Source organism: Euprymna scolopes, chromosome 41 (assembly GCF_053919585.1).
Source record: "Euprymna scolopes isolate OS-2025 chromosome 41, ASM5391958v1, whole genome shotgun sequence".
NCBI lineage: Eukaryota > Metazoa > Mollusca > Cephalopoda > Sepiida > Sepiolidae > Euprymna > Euprymna scolopes.
Genome location: NC_136522.1, coordinates 69,750,210 through 69,765,537, shown reverse-complemented (window position 1 = coordinate 69,765,537; position 15,328 = coordinate 69,750,210). Strand labels below are relative to the sequence as shown.

The 15,328-nt window shown below is 33.8% G+C and overlaps 1 protein-coding gene across 3 annotated transcripts in view; it reads left to right on the top strand.

The window, feature by feature from the left end:
• Positions 1-10,649, top strand: part of LOC145266607 (DNA-dependent protein kinase catalytic subunit-like) — a 396,502-nt gene extending 385,853 nt beyond the window's left edge. For all 3 annotated transcript variants that reach the window (XM_080122502.1, XM_080122501.1, XM_080122503.1), the window contains 4 exons: positions 148-336; positions 3,337-3,370; positions 4,267-4,354; positions 10,149-10,649. In XM_080122502.1, the coding sequence (XP_079978628.1) occupies positions 148-336; positions 3,337-3,370; positions 4,267-4,354; positions 10,149-10,353 (516 nt within the window). In that variant the 3' untranslated portion in view covers positions 10,354-10,649. The remainder of the gene's footprint in view (positions 1-147; positions 337-3,336; positions 3,371-4,266; positions 4,355-10,148) is intronic.
• Positions 10,650-15,328: the final 4,679 nt, after the last annotated feature.

Genomic DNA, 15,328 nt, shown 5'->3' with positions numbered 1-15,328 from the left:
AATAACATTGATATTGTTAGTAAATTCATGAATATAATTAAAAAAAAAAAACATTGTTCTTTTTTTTTTGTCATTAGACACCATCTTTAATGTTTTTTTTTTGTTTTTTTAATTTTCTTGTAACTTCTTTTCGTTTCTAATTGCAAGATTCTACCAATTCCTGAGTTGATGCCTTTCCGTTTGACCAAACAAATTTTGAATGTTTTCCTGCCGCACCAGACCAAAGGGATCTTGGAAGGGACCATGATTTGTGTCCTAAACGCCTTACGATCTGATAAAGACATCCTCCTCCTCATGATGGATATCTTTATTAAGGAACCTTCTGTTGACTGGATTGTAAGTCGGTTTTCTTTCTTTGCGTGTCTTCAAAGCAAATGATTATACAACAGTTTTCACTTTTTTTTGCAGTCCTTATTTAAGTATCTATAAATGTGAGAATGTGTGTGTGTGAGAACAATCATTCCTAATTAGCATTTAGGTAATGCTTTTTGTTAAAAAAAATACCATAAAATAAATAAATGAGACATTTCTCTCATATAAGATTGTGTTTTTTTTTTTTGTTTTTTTTACACAGTGATCACCACTTATCAAGGCCCGGAAGCCACTCAGGGATAAGGGTTATTGCAAGTACATTACCTTAGTGTGGAGCTTTGATGAAGTGTTTACTTAAGGGGGCAGTTCATTAGGAATTTGTTAACATTGGACTTGAAGACATCCAAGTTGTAGTCCGGAGGGAAGCAGGCAGACGGAACAGAGTTCCACAGGCGTGCAGTTCTAAGAAAGAAGCTTTGTTCATGTTTGATTTAGGCACAGATATAGAGTGGGGGAAATTTTTCACAGTGGATTCAGCTAGACGGGTGTTTTTCGTGAAAGATTGGCGAGGGGGGACCAGAGATTGGAGTTCAGACGAGCATCTGCCATGGAAATAACGATAAAACAAGGATAGGCTCGCAATGTCTCTTCTGTGGGAGAGAGGTTGCAGGGAAGAGAAAAGGGCATCCCCCACTAAGCCACAAAGTCTATTTTGTACTCTGTCAAGGCAGGATAGGCTGTTTTTAGCAGCTCCTGTCCAGATATGGCAACAGTATTCCATCCTTGGATGTACTTGGCTTTTATATAGATAGAGAATTGCATCAGTAGTGAGATATCTTCTGGAGCGGTAGAAGGATCCCACCATCTTTCCAGCGACCTTGGCAACAGACTTGATGTACGTGTTCCATTTCAGATCAGGAGTAAAGGTCAAACCCAGAAGCTTGTCAAAACACGGGGCCTCACCCAGATGAGAGCCATCCATCACAATTGATGCCAGCTGGGGTCAGAGCGTTGATGATGTAAGGATAGGAGTTTGGTTTTGGATGCATTAAAGGTAACCAGCCACATCTTCCCCCACTGAAACTGTAAGTGTAAGTTGAAACATGTGTCTGTAGATAGTAATAATAATCTATATATCTATAAAAGTGAAAATGTTTGTCTGGGTGAGGACATTTCTCAACCTATATACTCAGTGAATTTTTTCATCTACCGACTTGAAATCTGGTATATAGTGTATTCTACTCTAAAAAAAAAAGGGCTGCTAAGGAGTCAAAATTGAAAAATTGGGGGTCATCGAATTCTTCTGTCAGCTGTTTCACGAATGCACATGACAGATTTCTTATGTTATGAATAAGTAGGTTTGAAAACACTTTTTAAAAATCGTTTCAAGCTGGCCTAATGGCTATCGTACTTGATTCACTGTCTTTAGGTTTTGGTTTCAATCTCAGCTCAATTTTTTTTTACTTTCAAGAAGTTAAATATAGAAAATAAAAGTAGGCAGTTTGGATGAAAAAAAAAAAGTGGTAGTAGGTAGGCAGGCAGGCAGGCTCGAACCCATAACGTGAAGGAGAAAAAAAAAAAAACTGACGTCTTTGCCGATGTCTCCATCGTGCGGCCATAAGTCAAGAGCATTGAAATTGAGCGAAGTTAATCCAACGGTGACAATGATTTGCTAAAATGTTGGCAAAAAAAAATCGACCCCTCCTTGTACAAAACTGCCCAGTTTAGGGTTAAGGCATTAATGTTTTTAGCTAATTTTTCGATATTTGTCATCCGAAGAGTCGAGCTTGAAAACGATACTAATCTTGTGAGGATCCGTCGCCTCTGTTGAAAGTTTTATCGAGACATACAAAAACACACACATTTTGCCCTTTATATATATATATATATATATACTAGCTGGGGTGCCCGGCGTTGTCCGGGTGTTTGTAGGTGTGTATGTTGGGGAATGGTTACAAAAAAAACAAAGTTTTGGTAAGTAGGTAGGATCGAACCCGGAATGTTGAGACGAAGATTGAAAAGAAAGTGTGAAAAAAAATCTGACAACTTACTGCTCGCCCATGAAGGGAGAGTAACTAAACAGAGTTCAAATTTTAACGATTAAAAAGTTAAATTGACAGGTGTGCGATTTTAATGATCATGCCATAGAAGTCCCGCAGTGAACTTTTACTGCGGGGTTGTTATCTTGGTTTTGTTTCCCAACTTTTTGTTTTGCCAAAATGTTGGGGGGAAATCAGCTCCCCATAAGGAGGAGAGTGTCCAGATGAATAGCAATTGTCTGATATAAGGAGTTTCCTCCCACATTGATCAAATGCCCATTGCTTTCTGGACGTTCCCAGCACGAAGGCCGGGAATCGCACCTTCGCTTCGGATCAGTTTTGCTTTTTTCATGAAAAAGCTGAACGAACACGTGAGAAGCCGAAATAGCAAGAATTTAATAAACGTTGACATAAATAAATCTAGATACTATGCGCGTTCACAAATCGTAGATATTATCATCTAGGGGATCTATAAAGAGTTCTAAGATATAGTAACATTCCCCCCCCCCGAGAAGCCCGGCGAATGAAGTCTTTCTTTTCATTTACGCTGAACATCTACAGAATGCCAACATCAATATGTTATAGATGAAAGAGTTTGCTGTGGAATTTCCACAGGTCCTGCTAGTTCAAAGAATTATGGTTTTTTTTTTTTTCAAGAAAAATAACTGTCGAATTGTTATTTGTTTTTTTTTTGCTTAAAAATGACCTCTACTCCTCAGTGATACGGGACTCTTCAATCTCTGTGGGTGTCATCAAAGCAGCAACCATTTTGCAAACAGTTACCAAGTGACCACCCGGAACCTAGTAGCAGCCAAAGTTAGGGACATCAACAGAAACAAGAGTAAGGGGGTACACTATACAACAGGAAGCTTTATCATCATGAAATCTTTATTTATATTCAGATTGTTTATTGCATGATTCTTTGGCTCTGTAACAATTGAGCTTTATTTTATAATCATTTTGTTTTTATTTTTTTATTTTCTAGAAATTTGCCAGAAGACAATGTAGCCAAAGTTCAGGTAAATAATTTTTTTTTATTTTGGAATTTTTTTTATTGATAATTTGGATTGTTCGGACAACTGTTCTCATAGTAATTGTCTGTATTTTTGATATGAGGTGTTTTCATTGATTGAGGTGCTGAGTTCAATCCTGGACGAAGGCAGTGAAAAACTAACATTCAAAACAGAGAATCAGCAACTATGTCCCAAAGCCTAGCTGGAGTCCGAACACGGTACCCCCGTAATAATAATAAAGGGTTGGGTTCGAGACTCCTAACAAACGGTTCCCCAGTTCGATACAAAACACCTGACGAAGGCCGGAGGGCAAAACGGCCGAAACGTTGTGACAATAACAACCAAGATGAGGAAGTCAGTCCGACAATCTCAATCAACTGTTCTCATCTTGGAAGTTATTCTCACAACGTTTCAACTGATATAACCTTTGACCTTTTCTGGAGAATTTTGTTGAACTTTGGAATCTAATCCAAAATTTCAAATATTTAATTGAGGGGGTACTTTGCTCATGTTCTGTCAGCTATTGTTTATTTTAATTATTTATTTCAATTATCTTCTTTTTTTTTAGTTTAATTATTTTTATTATTTTATTTTAATAATTTTATTTATTTCAATTTAAAAAATTTTTTTATTTTAATTTAATTTCATATAATTTCATTATAATTATTTTATTTATCTTAATTATTTATTTTAATTATTTATTTTTAAAATTATTTTTTAAATTATTGATTTTGATTATTTCAATTATTTGTTTAAATTATTTATGTTAATTATTTTTTTAATTATTTATTTTATTTATCTTAATTATTTATTTTAATTATTATTTTTTAATTATGTTTTAAATTATTGATTTTAAATTATTTTTTTAATTATTTATTTTATCATTAACTTTTTCTTAACAGATGAAGAAGCAAGTACTTGGTACCCAACCGAAAAAATTAATTTTGTTAAACGAAAATTCCTTGGTGATAATCCCTGTTATATTACTAGGTATGTATATAAACTTGTCTACGTACTCTGGCGAAAAAACTGACCTGAAAAAATGATCGTCCCATAAGTCTCCCTAAAATGTTTAAATCGTTAATCAATCTAGCGATACTTCACCGTCTTAAAAATGCCAATGAGAAGTAAAGAATCCAGCTGTCTCATTCTTAACAGCGTTTCCGAACGTATATCTACTGCACACTGGATAAATTCGGTGAAGCTAGAATGATAAGGATAACGATCGTGTCTTTGTGTATTGCTAAGAATTCTTCCAACATTTCTATTTCTACTATTATCTGAAAGTCACTTTGTGTGTGTGTGTGTGTGTGTGTGTGTGTGTGTGTGTGTGTGTGTGTGTGTGTGTGTGTGTGTGAGTTTCTTTTTTTTTTTTTATTACAATTTCACCCCAAACAAGGCACATTGTCACTTTGGTGTAGGGCGCTACTATCAGGGTCAGCAACTACTGGGGCACTATGTAGGGATTTGGGCAGCAAGATGTCGGTTCACATTGCACTTGAACTTCTGCATGTCAGTACAGTTAGGGAAGAAGAAACTACTGGAGTAGAAAGATCTTTTACATCTAGGGATCTCTACTGTGTGGGGGTTGGATTTAGCTGCCTGTCGGGTTTGTCGAGGGTGTCTGCGTCGTGAGGGCACAAGTGTCTACAGTTCGTCAGAGCATTCACCATTAAAATACTTGTAGAACAAGCAGAGGGATGCAACGTTTCGTCGATGGGACAGAGGCTGAAGTTTAGATGCCAGTTCAGGGTCTATCAGATCTGCGACTCTTTTTTGAACCTTGTCTAGGAGCGAGAGACTAGTAGCAGATGCACCAGCCCAGATGTGACAACAATACTCCATACATGGGCGAATGGTGGCCTTATAGAGGTACAGGATACTTTCAGGTGTCAGTAGTTTTCTAGCACGGTAGAGAGAGCCTACCTTTTTCGCAGCGGCCCTGGCAATGTTTTCAATATAATTGCTCCAGCTCATGTTTCCTGTGAACGTTAGGCCAAGCAGTTTGAAAGATGTACTCTCAGACAGGGAGTCACTGGCCATTGCTATTGGTGGCAGAGAAGGTTTCTTGTAGTTATTGAAGGAAATCAGTTTCTTCCTCATAGGTTCCAAAACAGCTGAGCCTATCTTTTGCAAATTTCAAACAAAGCTAATTTATATGGCCAGCAGTGTTCTTAGATATGTTTTGTACAATCTGTGGATGACTATATATATTAATATATGTATACTGTATATTTCGGCATATAAGATGACCCTTAAAGTAAAAAAATCATCTTTAAAAACAATATTTCATAAGATACCGGTATTGCAATTGCTAGCCTAGGCTAAACAAACATGGTTTCATGATTTAGCATACAACTGTTAACGACACAATCGCGTTGACACACTGGTTCTTGTCAAATCACCAAAGTTAAGCAATGTTGAGCCTGGTTAGTACCAGATGGGTGACTATTTGGGAATTCTACGTGCTGTATGTGCTCTCCGCTTATCTCTGCATTTGTTTCCAGTCGTCCTGTACAAACACTTCACTTGCCACTGGTATTTAACAATGTCGACTCAGGAGAGGTGTAGTTGGAGATTGCGCACCTCCTGCTACAAAAATTTCATGTGCAGATACTCCTACGGTGGTTATTCATAGTCTGTCAAAAACTGAAGGAGCCTCTATACAACCGATATATGATACATTTATTAAAATTTGCTCTAATTTTGTACCTCGTCTTATCTGCCAAAATATAGGGTATATATATTAATATTTATAATTATAAGCCGCTTTAAGATTATTAAAGTTGAGCCCTGTCTGGGAAATAAAAAAATAAAAAGGTAATCAACTCGCGCTATGCAGTGATCATGACTTCCGCTCATTAGAACACTCTTGACTTCTTTACTATTGTGTCAGCATTTGGTATTTATAGGTGTTTAATTTACCTTAGTTCTCTTGGCAATTGATGCTGGCCTGGAAGTAACATCCTAGCAAATGAAGTTAAAAGGTGACTTTGTAGCTGGGTTTGAATCTTCCGACCAGTAATAATTGTCATTTCCTGCACTGACGATTGCAAAAGTGTCTGCAGGTATAAAATCATTACATATCTACATTTACACTCTTATATAAAAGTCACTTTGTGTGTGTGTGAGTTCCTTCCTCATAGGTTTCGAAACGGCTGAGCCTATCTTTTGTAAATTTCACACAAAAATTAATTTATATGTCTGGCAGTGTTCTTAGATATGTTTTGTACAGAAGTTCATCTGATAAGTAGCGAAAATCGAAAAAAATCCGATCTTAAAAATAGTATTTTCCCTCTTATAGATTAAAAAAAAAAAAGAATTTTTACAGGGGAATACTTTGTTACACTGGCCAAGGGAAATAATAAAATCTTAGTAAATCATTTCTTCTTAAAACTGGAGCTGTAGCTTAGTGGTAGAGCATTTGACTACAGATTGAATAATTCCCTGTTCAAGCCTGGGTATATCTCAGCATTTTATTTTAATTTTTTTATCATAAAAGAAGAGGCACCATTTAAAATTGCTGCAAATCAATTCTTCGTTTGCATATTTGAAAACTAAGCATTAATCAGAAGTGACTTTTCCAGGGCATTCATCAACAAGTCCAAATATCTGCTGACATGATATTGTAAACAAACGTAGACAGAATTTGATTAACAACATTATCGTTATTATTATTATTATTATTTTTTTTTTACGAATTATTATTATTATTATTTTTATTATTTGTATTATCATTATTATCATTATTATTATTATTATTATTATTATTATTATTATTTTTTTTTTACGAATTATTATTATTATTATTTTTATTATTTGTATTATCATTATTATCATTATTATTATTATTATTATTATTATTATTATTTTTTTTTTACGAATTATTATTATTATTATTATTATTATTATTTTTATTATTTGTATTATCATTATTATCATTATTATTATTATTATTATTATTATTATTATTATTTTTTTTTTTTTTTACGAATTATTATTATTATTATTATTATTATCATTTTTTTTTTTTTTTTTACGAATTAGTCCACTAGGCAGTCATTTCTCATAATATATAGCAATCAATAGAAGATTGATTCTGTAATAATACATACGCAATCTGCATAAATTAAAAATATTATGTTTAAGCATATTGTACGACCGGGCAACGTCGGGCAGCCAGCTAGTTTAATAGTTTATAAATTTCATATAAAAGTTGTTTTCTATATATCTTTATCTTTACCTTTCAAACCCTGAGTCAATAAAGAAGTTGAAAACATAATTTTCTTCTCCTCAATTGACTACTTAAATATGTTATAGAATATCTTTATTGTGGTCTATGGTTTTATTGGGTTCCAGGATAAGAATACATCTAGTCTGGTGGAGTATCCAGTGTGTTGCTATTTGAAGTAACATCACTTGGAGAAGGTGCATCATCTATATATATAAAAGCGAAAATGTGTGTGTTTTGCAAAAACTTTCGACAGAGACCACGGATTTTCACGAGTTTTGTATCATTTTGATGCTCGACATCTTAGACAACAAATATCGAAAAATTGGCCCAAAACATTCGTTCCTTCATCCTTAACGGCTCTCTTTTTTACAGGGAGGGGGAAAAAAATGGTATCTTCATGACAAGATGGCTTTACACATGCGTCATTATGCGCAAAAGACGTTGTACATTGAATTCGTTTTAAATGTTATAAAAACCGACCTACTTTCATCCACGCGTCTTTAGCGCGATGGGTGCAGGTACAGGGTTGTTATCTAAAGATTTCAGGTTCAATCCCAGTTATCAGATATATGTTTTTTCTCGATTTTTAAACATTTAATATTGAAATGAGGTTATTTATATCATTTTTTTTTTTTTCGCTTTGTTTTTTTTTTTCGTTTTTTTTTTTTTTTCCCCCCCTGTGGTGTGGGATGGCAAATCCTGTCAACACAACTTGCAATCAACATGCACTGACCTGCTTCATAACCTCTTGTCAATCTCTCGCTGTAGTGTGTTCATCGACCCGAGTTAATGAATTTTATATGTCACCGGTAACCCTTTGACCTCTCTACACTTGAACACAAGCAAATTGGTTCAAGCTAGTACCACGTTATTGGTAAACAACATGGTTTCTTCCTCCTTACAAGATTATGATTGGCTGGTTAAGCCATAAATACCAACTTGGAAACAGATATTGAAGGTACACTAAAGGCCTTACATGTTAAGGATATCACAAATAAATGAGGATTTAGCTCTAACCTTGCCGATGTATAGCCCTCCACGTAAAATCTCAAAGATCCTAGTACTATAAGAAACAAAGTTAACTCATCAATATCTAATTATTTTTATATGCCAAGATACCTCCCACTCTAACAGTCATATACATGGATCACAGTCTATATCCAGAAACTGTGATGAAAGTAAACTAATTACAGTATTTAATATCCTCCCTGTCAAACTTAAAAAGGGAGCATTATTTGTAGTAACTGTCCAAATGTCTGTAGTTAAAGCAATATTGCTAATTTCATCAAAAGACAATTGAATTTTTTGTTTTACTTTTATAAATATATCTAAAATTTATTTTTCAATGAAGTATTTTTGGATGGAATACTGTAATTTGGACAAAGTTTTGCAATAAGCCTATCAAATCCAATGTTAGATATTACAGAATATGGTTGAATATCAACAGCAATCATTTCTCCTATCAGATAATGGGTCTCTTGGGACTTCTGGTCATTAATATCCCAAGTTTTCTTCTTGGCCAATATTGATTCTATAGTAGTTTGGTGTTTCGCTGGAGGCTCGTAGTTGGTTCCAGTTGTTCCTGGAGTGTCTGTTCCTGAACATTCGTTGTGTTTTATTTTTTTATCTGCAACTTTTGCTTCTTCTGGATGAATATTTCTAAGATGGAAAAAGTTTTTGTTGGTTTGCCATTCCTTGATATAATGACTTGACATAACTTGCAGACAAATATATTCTTATTCTTAGGTTCAACATCAAAATACTTCCAGCAGAAACTGATTGCCATAATGGTTGTTGTCAATATTTAATTTTTTACATATTTAAATTACTTATGTCTGATATCTAATCAATAATTTATCTCAATAAAATATACCTAAATATCTAAACCAAAAAATAAAAATGAGGAACAAGAGTATGACTCATGAAGAACGCTTTATGTTCGCACATGATTATAATTTACTGTACAATTCCTCAACATGAAAACCAGAAGATGAAGTAATGATTTTATTTGACAATGATTTAAAGTACAAAATAATAATGTTAATTCGATAGGAAAAGAAAGGAGGGAAATTTTCCATATGCTTACATTTACTTGCTTCAGATTGCTGCCCACAGTTAACATTTAACATTCCCACATCTCCGGCCGTAGCGGTCAATAATCCTCTCTCTTTTTGTTAGGATGCACTCGTGACCGCAGGTTGCACATTTTGTTGATTTTTGCCATTAGTTTCTGTTGTTGACAAAAAATCAACTATAGCATCCGGTGTCTGGAACTATTGGGCTGACTTACATGTAAGAATTGGTGTTTTTTTTTTTTTGTTTTTTGTTTTTCCTCTTCCAATTGGTATCCAAATTCTCGTCTGCTGCTCGGGCGTGTAATGTGCGTCAAGTTGAATCGCTATGTTACGTCAGAAAGTAGCTAAACCCGAGTCGTTGATATCGTGTTCCAGGGAAAGCTTAACGAATACTGAGTTATGTCTGGTTTGAAGGATCCACAAGTACCATGCAATGTATTGGTGTTTATTATTTGTTTATTCTTTTATCTTTAAGGGATGAACTCAAACTTGGACACTCCAGCAAGGATGCCTACCCCAGTATGGAACGTGTTGTACTTGGAGACAAGCAGTCCAACATTCGTGCCCGACTACCACAGAAAAATCTTACCTGTGACCAACAGGTGACCGCTCTTATTGACCAAGCAACTGATCCTGGTATTTTGGGTCGTACTTATCGTGGCTGGGAACCCTTCATGTGAAAACATCACTAAGCAATTGATTCAACCACAGTTTATCATTTTATTTTTAAATTTAAACCAAATATGAAATCCGATATGCTGAGTTCGTGTCCTGTAGGGTTTATTGAACTCATTTCATGATGTCGTATTTGACATGGAAAAGCTAAAAACTGGAGGTCTTTGCACAAATTTTTCATGTTCAAAGATTTCTGAAGAAAATGAAGTCAACTACATTTGTAAATACATTCAATAGCATTTTGACCGACGCTTGAGGAGGAAATATATTATGAGATAAATAAATTTCTGATTTCCAACAATCTTTGATTTGTGTCATTTTTTTTTATGCTTTGCAAATATCTATAATAAAGACAAAATACGATTTGAAGAGGAGGTTTTACCTAGAAATATAGAATACAGTTACACATATTAAGCCATTGGTCAATGATTTATAGAATTTTATACTAAGAAGCACATTTGGAAGCCTGTTGCCAGAAGTTTTATTTTTTTTTCAGAGTTTTTAAAGAAATTGAATCAATTATTTTTTTAAAATAGGTATGATAACTGATTATGAGAAGACATATTGAAAAACAAATAAATGATGTAAATCAGATCTTTTTCATGAAACATCCTAATTACCTCCTTTTGTTTTGTTTAATAATTATCAGTTTCAAATATAGTTGGCCTTATTTCCTACAAAAAACATTATTGCATTTAATTAACTATTTTTTTATAAACAGAGCTGATGAGTATTGTGGGGAGATTTATCAGCTTCCATAACAAAAGTATGTATTTTCTTTATATATATATATATATATATATAGTGCTCCTCACCTTGAGTTGAGCATATTGAGAAGTGAAACACGAATTACCATTAGCATATAAGCGACGCTCTTTGTGTAAACAAATCGAGCGGAGGTATTTCGAACGATATCAAAACATCGTTAAACTCACTACTCGTTCAAGCAGCCGCCAATAGCGTAATGGTCGGGTTTCAATCCTGGCTTGAGGTAGTTGCCTGTCTAGCCGCACTGATGAGCTGTGAAACAGCGAAACAGTACTGTATGTGGATGACTATATATATATATATATATATATATATATATATATATATATATGTTATTTATTTTTGTTTTTGCGATATGTTTTGAATGAATGCAGTTGTTTACGAAAGTGCATTTTTACCTAAATGCGAGTTAGGAATAATTTTCCTCTTAACCAATTTGGTACCCCCATGTGGGGAGGGTTATATATATTGTTTTTTAAAATATAATTATCCTCTGATACATGTTTTGTCGTCTACGACTCATCAGAGTGGCTGAATCTAGCGAGATTCAAAATCGGGACCCCACGGTAATGAGCTAACCTCTTTATCCACTGGTCCATCTCGCCGACTGTTTTGATATATCGCGATTTGCTTATATATTATTTGTTCTTGTTTTTGCGATACATTTTGAATGAATTCAATTGTTTACGAAAGTGCATTTTTACCTAAATGCGAGTTGGGAATAATTTTCCCTTTAACCAATTTGGTACCCCCACATGGGGAGTGGTATATATAGTTTTTAAAATACAATTATCCACTGACATGTGTTACTTACATATATACTAGCGAGGGGTACCCAGCGTTGCCCGGGTGTTTGGAGGTGGGGGTGGGGTTAAAAAAAAAAGTAAGTATGAGGATCGAACCCGAACCGTTGAGGCAAAGTTGTAAATTAAAGTGTGAAAAAAAAAACGTGCAGTGTTAACCATTGCCCCACCGCGAGATGCTAATGGAAACACGTTTGAATTTATTTAATTAGTTGGATTTAGCAGGTGCCCGTTTTAAATGAGGTCAAGTTTTGACTGCGGGATAGTATTCATTTACTGCTGAACGCTTTTTTTTTCCCCCTGAAGATGTTATAGGAAAAAGACTAACCCACATGCGGCGAGCGACAAATATCGAATATTTATCTTCCCGAAATCAAGCAAATTAAATAGACAGCCGAGCTTCGTTGTTAACTGTGAGATATTACGATTTGTATGTTATATAAAAAGTTGTTAAGCGAGCAACTGCTTCTCTGAAAGAAGCCTTTTGTAGACACACAGAAAAAGCGAATACACATACATACATACATTTTCGCTTTTATATATATATATATATATATATATATATATATATATATATATATATATATATATATATATATAATTTAAAGGAGATTAGAATAATAGTCTAAAGAGCTAAGTGTATTTTAATGTAATAGTGAAATTACTAGTTTAATTAAAATACAGGAAATGCTCGTTGTAATTTAGATATATAATAAGCTCGATAGTTAAATGTCCTAGAGCTAATTCAATATTAAGTAATGTGATTTATAATTTAAAAATTTAAAAAAAAAATTTTTAATTTAAAAATCAAATTTTAATTAAATTAAAAATCAGTTTCATAAGAAGGAACAACAACAGATAATTGACTTTGTTGTTGTTCCTTCTTATGAAACTGATTTTTAATTTAATTAAAATTTGATTTTTAAATTAAAAAAATTTTTTTTTTAATTTTTAAATTATAAATCACATTACTTATATATCTTATTTTTGTTTTTGTGATAGGTTTTGAATGAATTCAATTATTTATACAAAAGTGCATGAGTTGACAAAAGAGGTGTAAAATCTATACTAGCATGTCACCAAGATAACGTTTTTTTCTTACGTCCATAAAAACTATCAAATATCCTGTTCACACACACACGCTTTCGTATGGAAACAAATATATTTTTAAGCTATCATCTTGAATGAGTCATGAATAGAGTTACCTCAGGCAACAGACGATAAACCTTTCACCATCTCAAAAAGAATGGGGGTAATAGCTATAAAAATGCCACGCAAATAATATTCTTTAATCCTAGCCCAAAGGTCGTATTAAAACGTCTTAAAATTCTGGGATGAAATAAAGGGTTATGTGCAATTTTATTATTTAAACAAAAAATTTTTTTATTGCTATTTCATCCCAAACAGGGCACAGTGCGCTTTCACGTAAGAAGTTGCTATTTGGGACCAAATTTACAGGAATGCTATGCAGGGAGTTGAGCAGCTAGATGCCTGTTCACATTACACTTGAACTTCTGCATGTCAGGGAAGTAGGAACTCGGAAGGGAATTCCAAACTCTAGCAGTTCTAGGGAAGAAACTATTAGATAGATTAGAAACTATATATAAAGAGCAAAATATGTGTATCTGTGTGTATGTCTGCCAAAACTTTTCAACACACACAACGGATCCTCATGAGATCAGTCTTGTTTTGAAGCTCAATCCTAATTGAACCATGATACTTGACTTTTGCATTTTAAACTTTAAGTTGAAGCCATTATTTACAGATAATTTTATAAAATCAACAGTAGATTCTCTACAGTGCAATGTAGACTACAATGTATTGTGGACTAAGTCACTGCAGAGAAGCATGTGAAGCTTCCTTCTGGTACACTGAATGGAGGAGGAGGGGGTCCCTAACTAGAGCAGGCAATCAGTTCATTTGATTAAAAAATGGTTGATTTCACCGATTTCGATAACAATACAAATATGGGAATGTAAAACATTCATTGATTTTGTCGCATAAACAAATGGAACTTTTTTCTTTCGCAAATTAATGCCCCCCCCCTGTGTTATTTGGCCACATACTGACCAAACAGGATTGCGGCGCATTGATCCTTTCTATCCCCTAAGGAAATCCAACAGCTTCCGGTTTGAAGGAAAAAAAAACTCTGGGTTTGTATTACTGTACACACAGATTCGAAAAAGTTGTCAAAAAACAAATATATAACAAATAAATGTTATCAAAGGCAAGATAAGTTACTTTTCTACCTAACTGGATATATTTTTCGTGTTTTTATTCAATGTAACATGTTTATTCAGCTCGAAAACCATACAGTGTTTACCGATGTATTGGATCATTCAAGATGGCGTCTTATTCTCTCTTTAACACAGTAAGTGTGGGAAAAGGTGTTATAAATAAAAAACCGGATAAAATACTGTTAAAAACTCGCTCAATATATGTTACCATGACATAGGTTGACATATATTCGGCGGGTTTTTAATAGTATTTTTTTCTAGTTTTTTTATTTATAACACCTTTTTCCAAACTTACGGTGTTAAAGAGGGTGTGAGACGCCATCTTGAATTTTTGAATACATCGGTAAACACTATGTTTTTCGAGCTGAATAAACATGTTACATTGAATAAAAACACAAAAAATATATCCAGTTTGGCAGAAAAGTAACTTATCTTGCCTTTGATAACATTTATTTGTTATAATACAGTAATACAAACCCAAAACTCTTTCTTACTGAGAGAGACGCCAAGTGGAGCGGACCCTTTTCTTCGCTCTCTCTCTCTCTCTCCACCTCTGTGTTATTTCATCTTTTATCGACGATTCCCACTGGGAATAACTACCGTGACTGCACCAGGTGGCCAGAGTCGGGTTTTGACCAGGAATGTATCTCCCTGTGAACATTCGCCTGAATAAACCATTTCTTTGTTACATTTATTGAAGTTGTTGTGTTCATTGTTTCAGAAGCTTGCGTTGAATTATTTATTTTCTTAGGTTGTGCCCTAAAAGCACGAACCCTAAAATCTTCAATCAATTCCGGACAACGTCGGTTCTCCCTGCTAGTAAATAAATAGAAGGGTTCTTCAAACGTAAGGGTTTTTTTTTTTTTTCAGAGAAACAAATTTTCACCTTAGAAGGAAAACACTAAATTATTCAACAGGCTTTTGTGTTCATAAATACATCATACTTCAGCATCCACTTTCAATCCGTGATGAATGGCAGTTTATGACTTAGTGTACAAAAACAGAGACGAACTGTATTAGATCAGTACACCACGATCAGAAATATATATATCATAGTATGTTTATCTATCAATGTATAAGGTCCTTATATATATATATATATATATATATATATATATATATATATATATATAGGAACAAGTAGTTAATAAAACATGTTAAAAAAACACTTT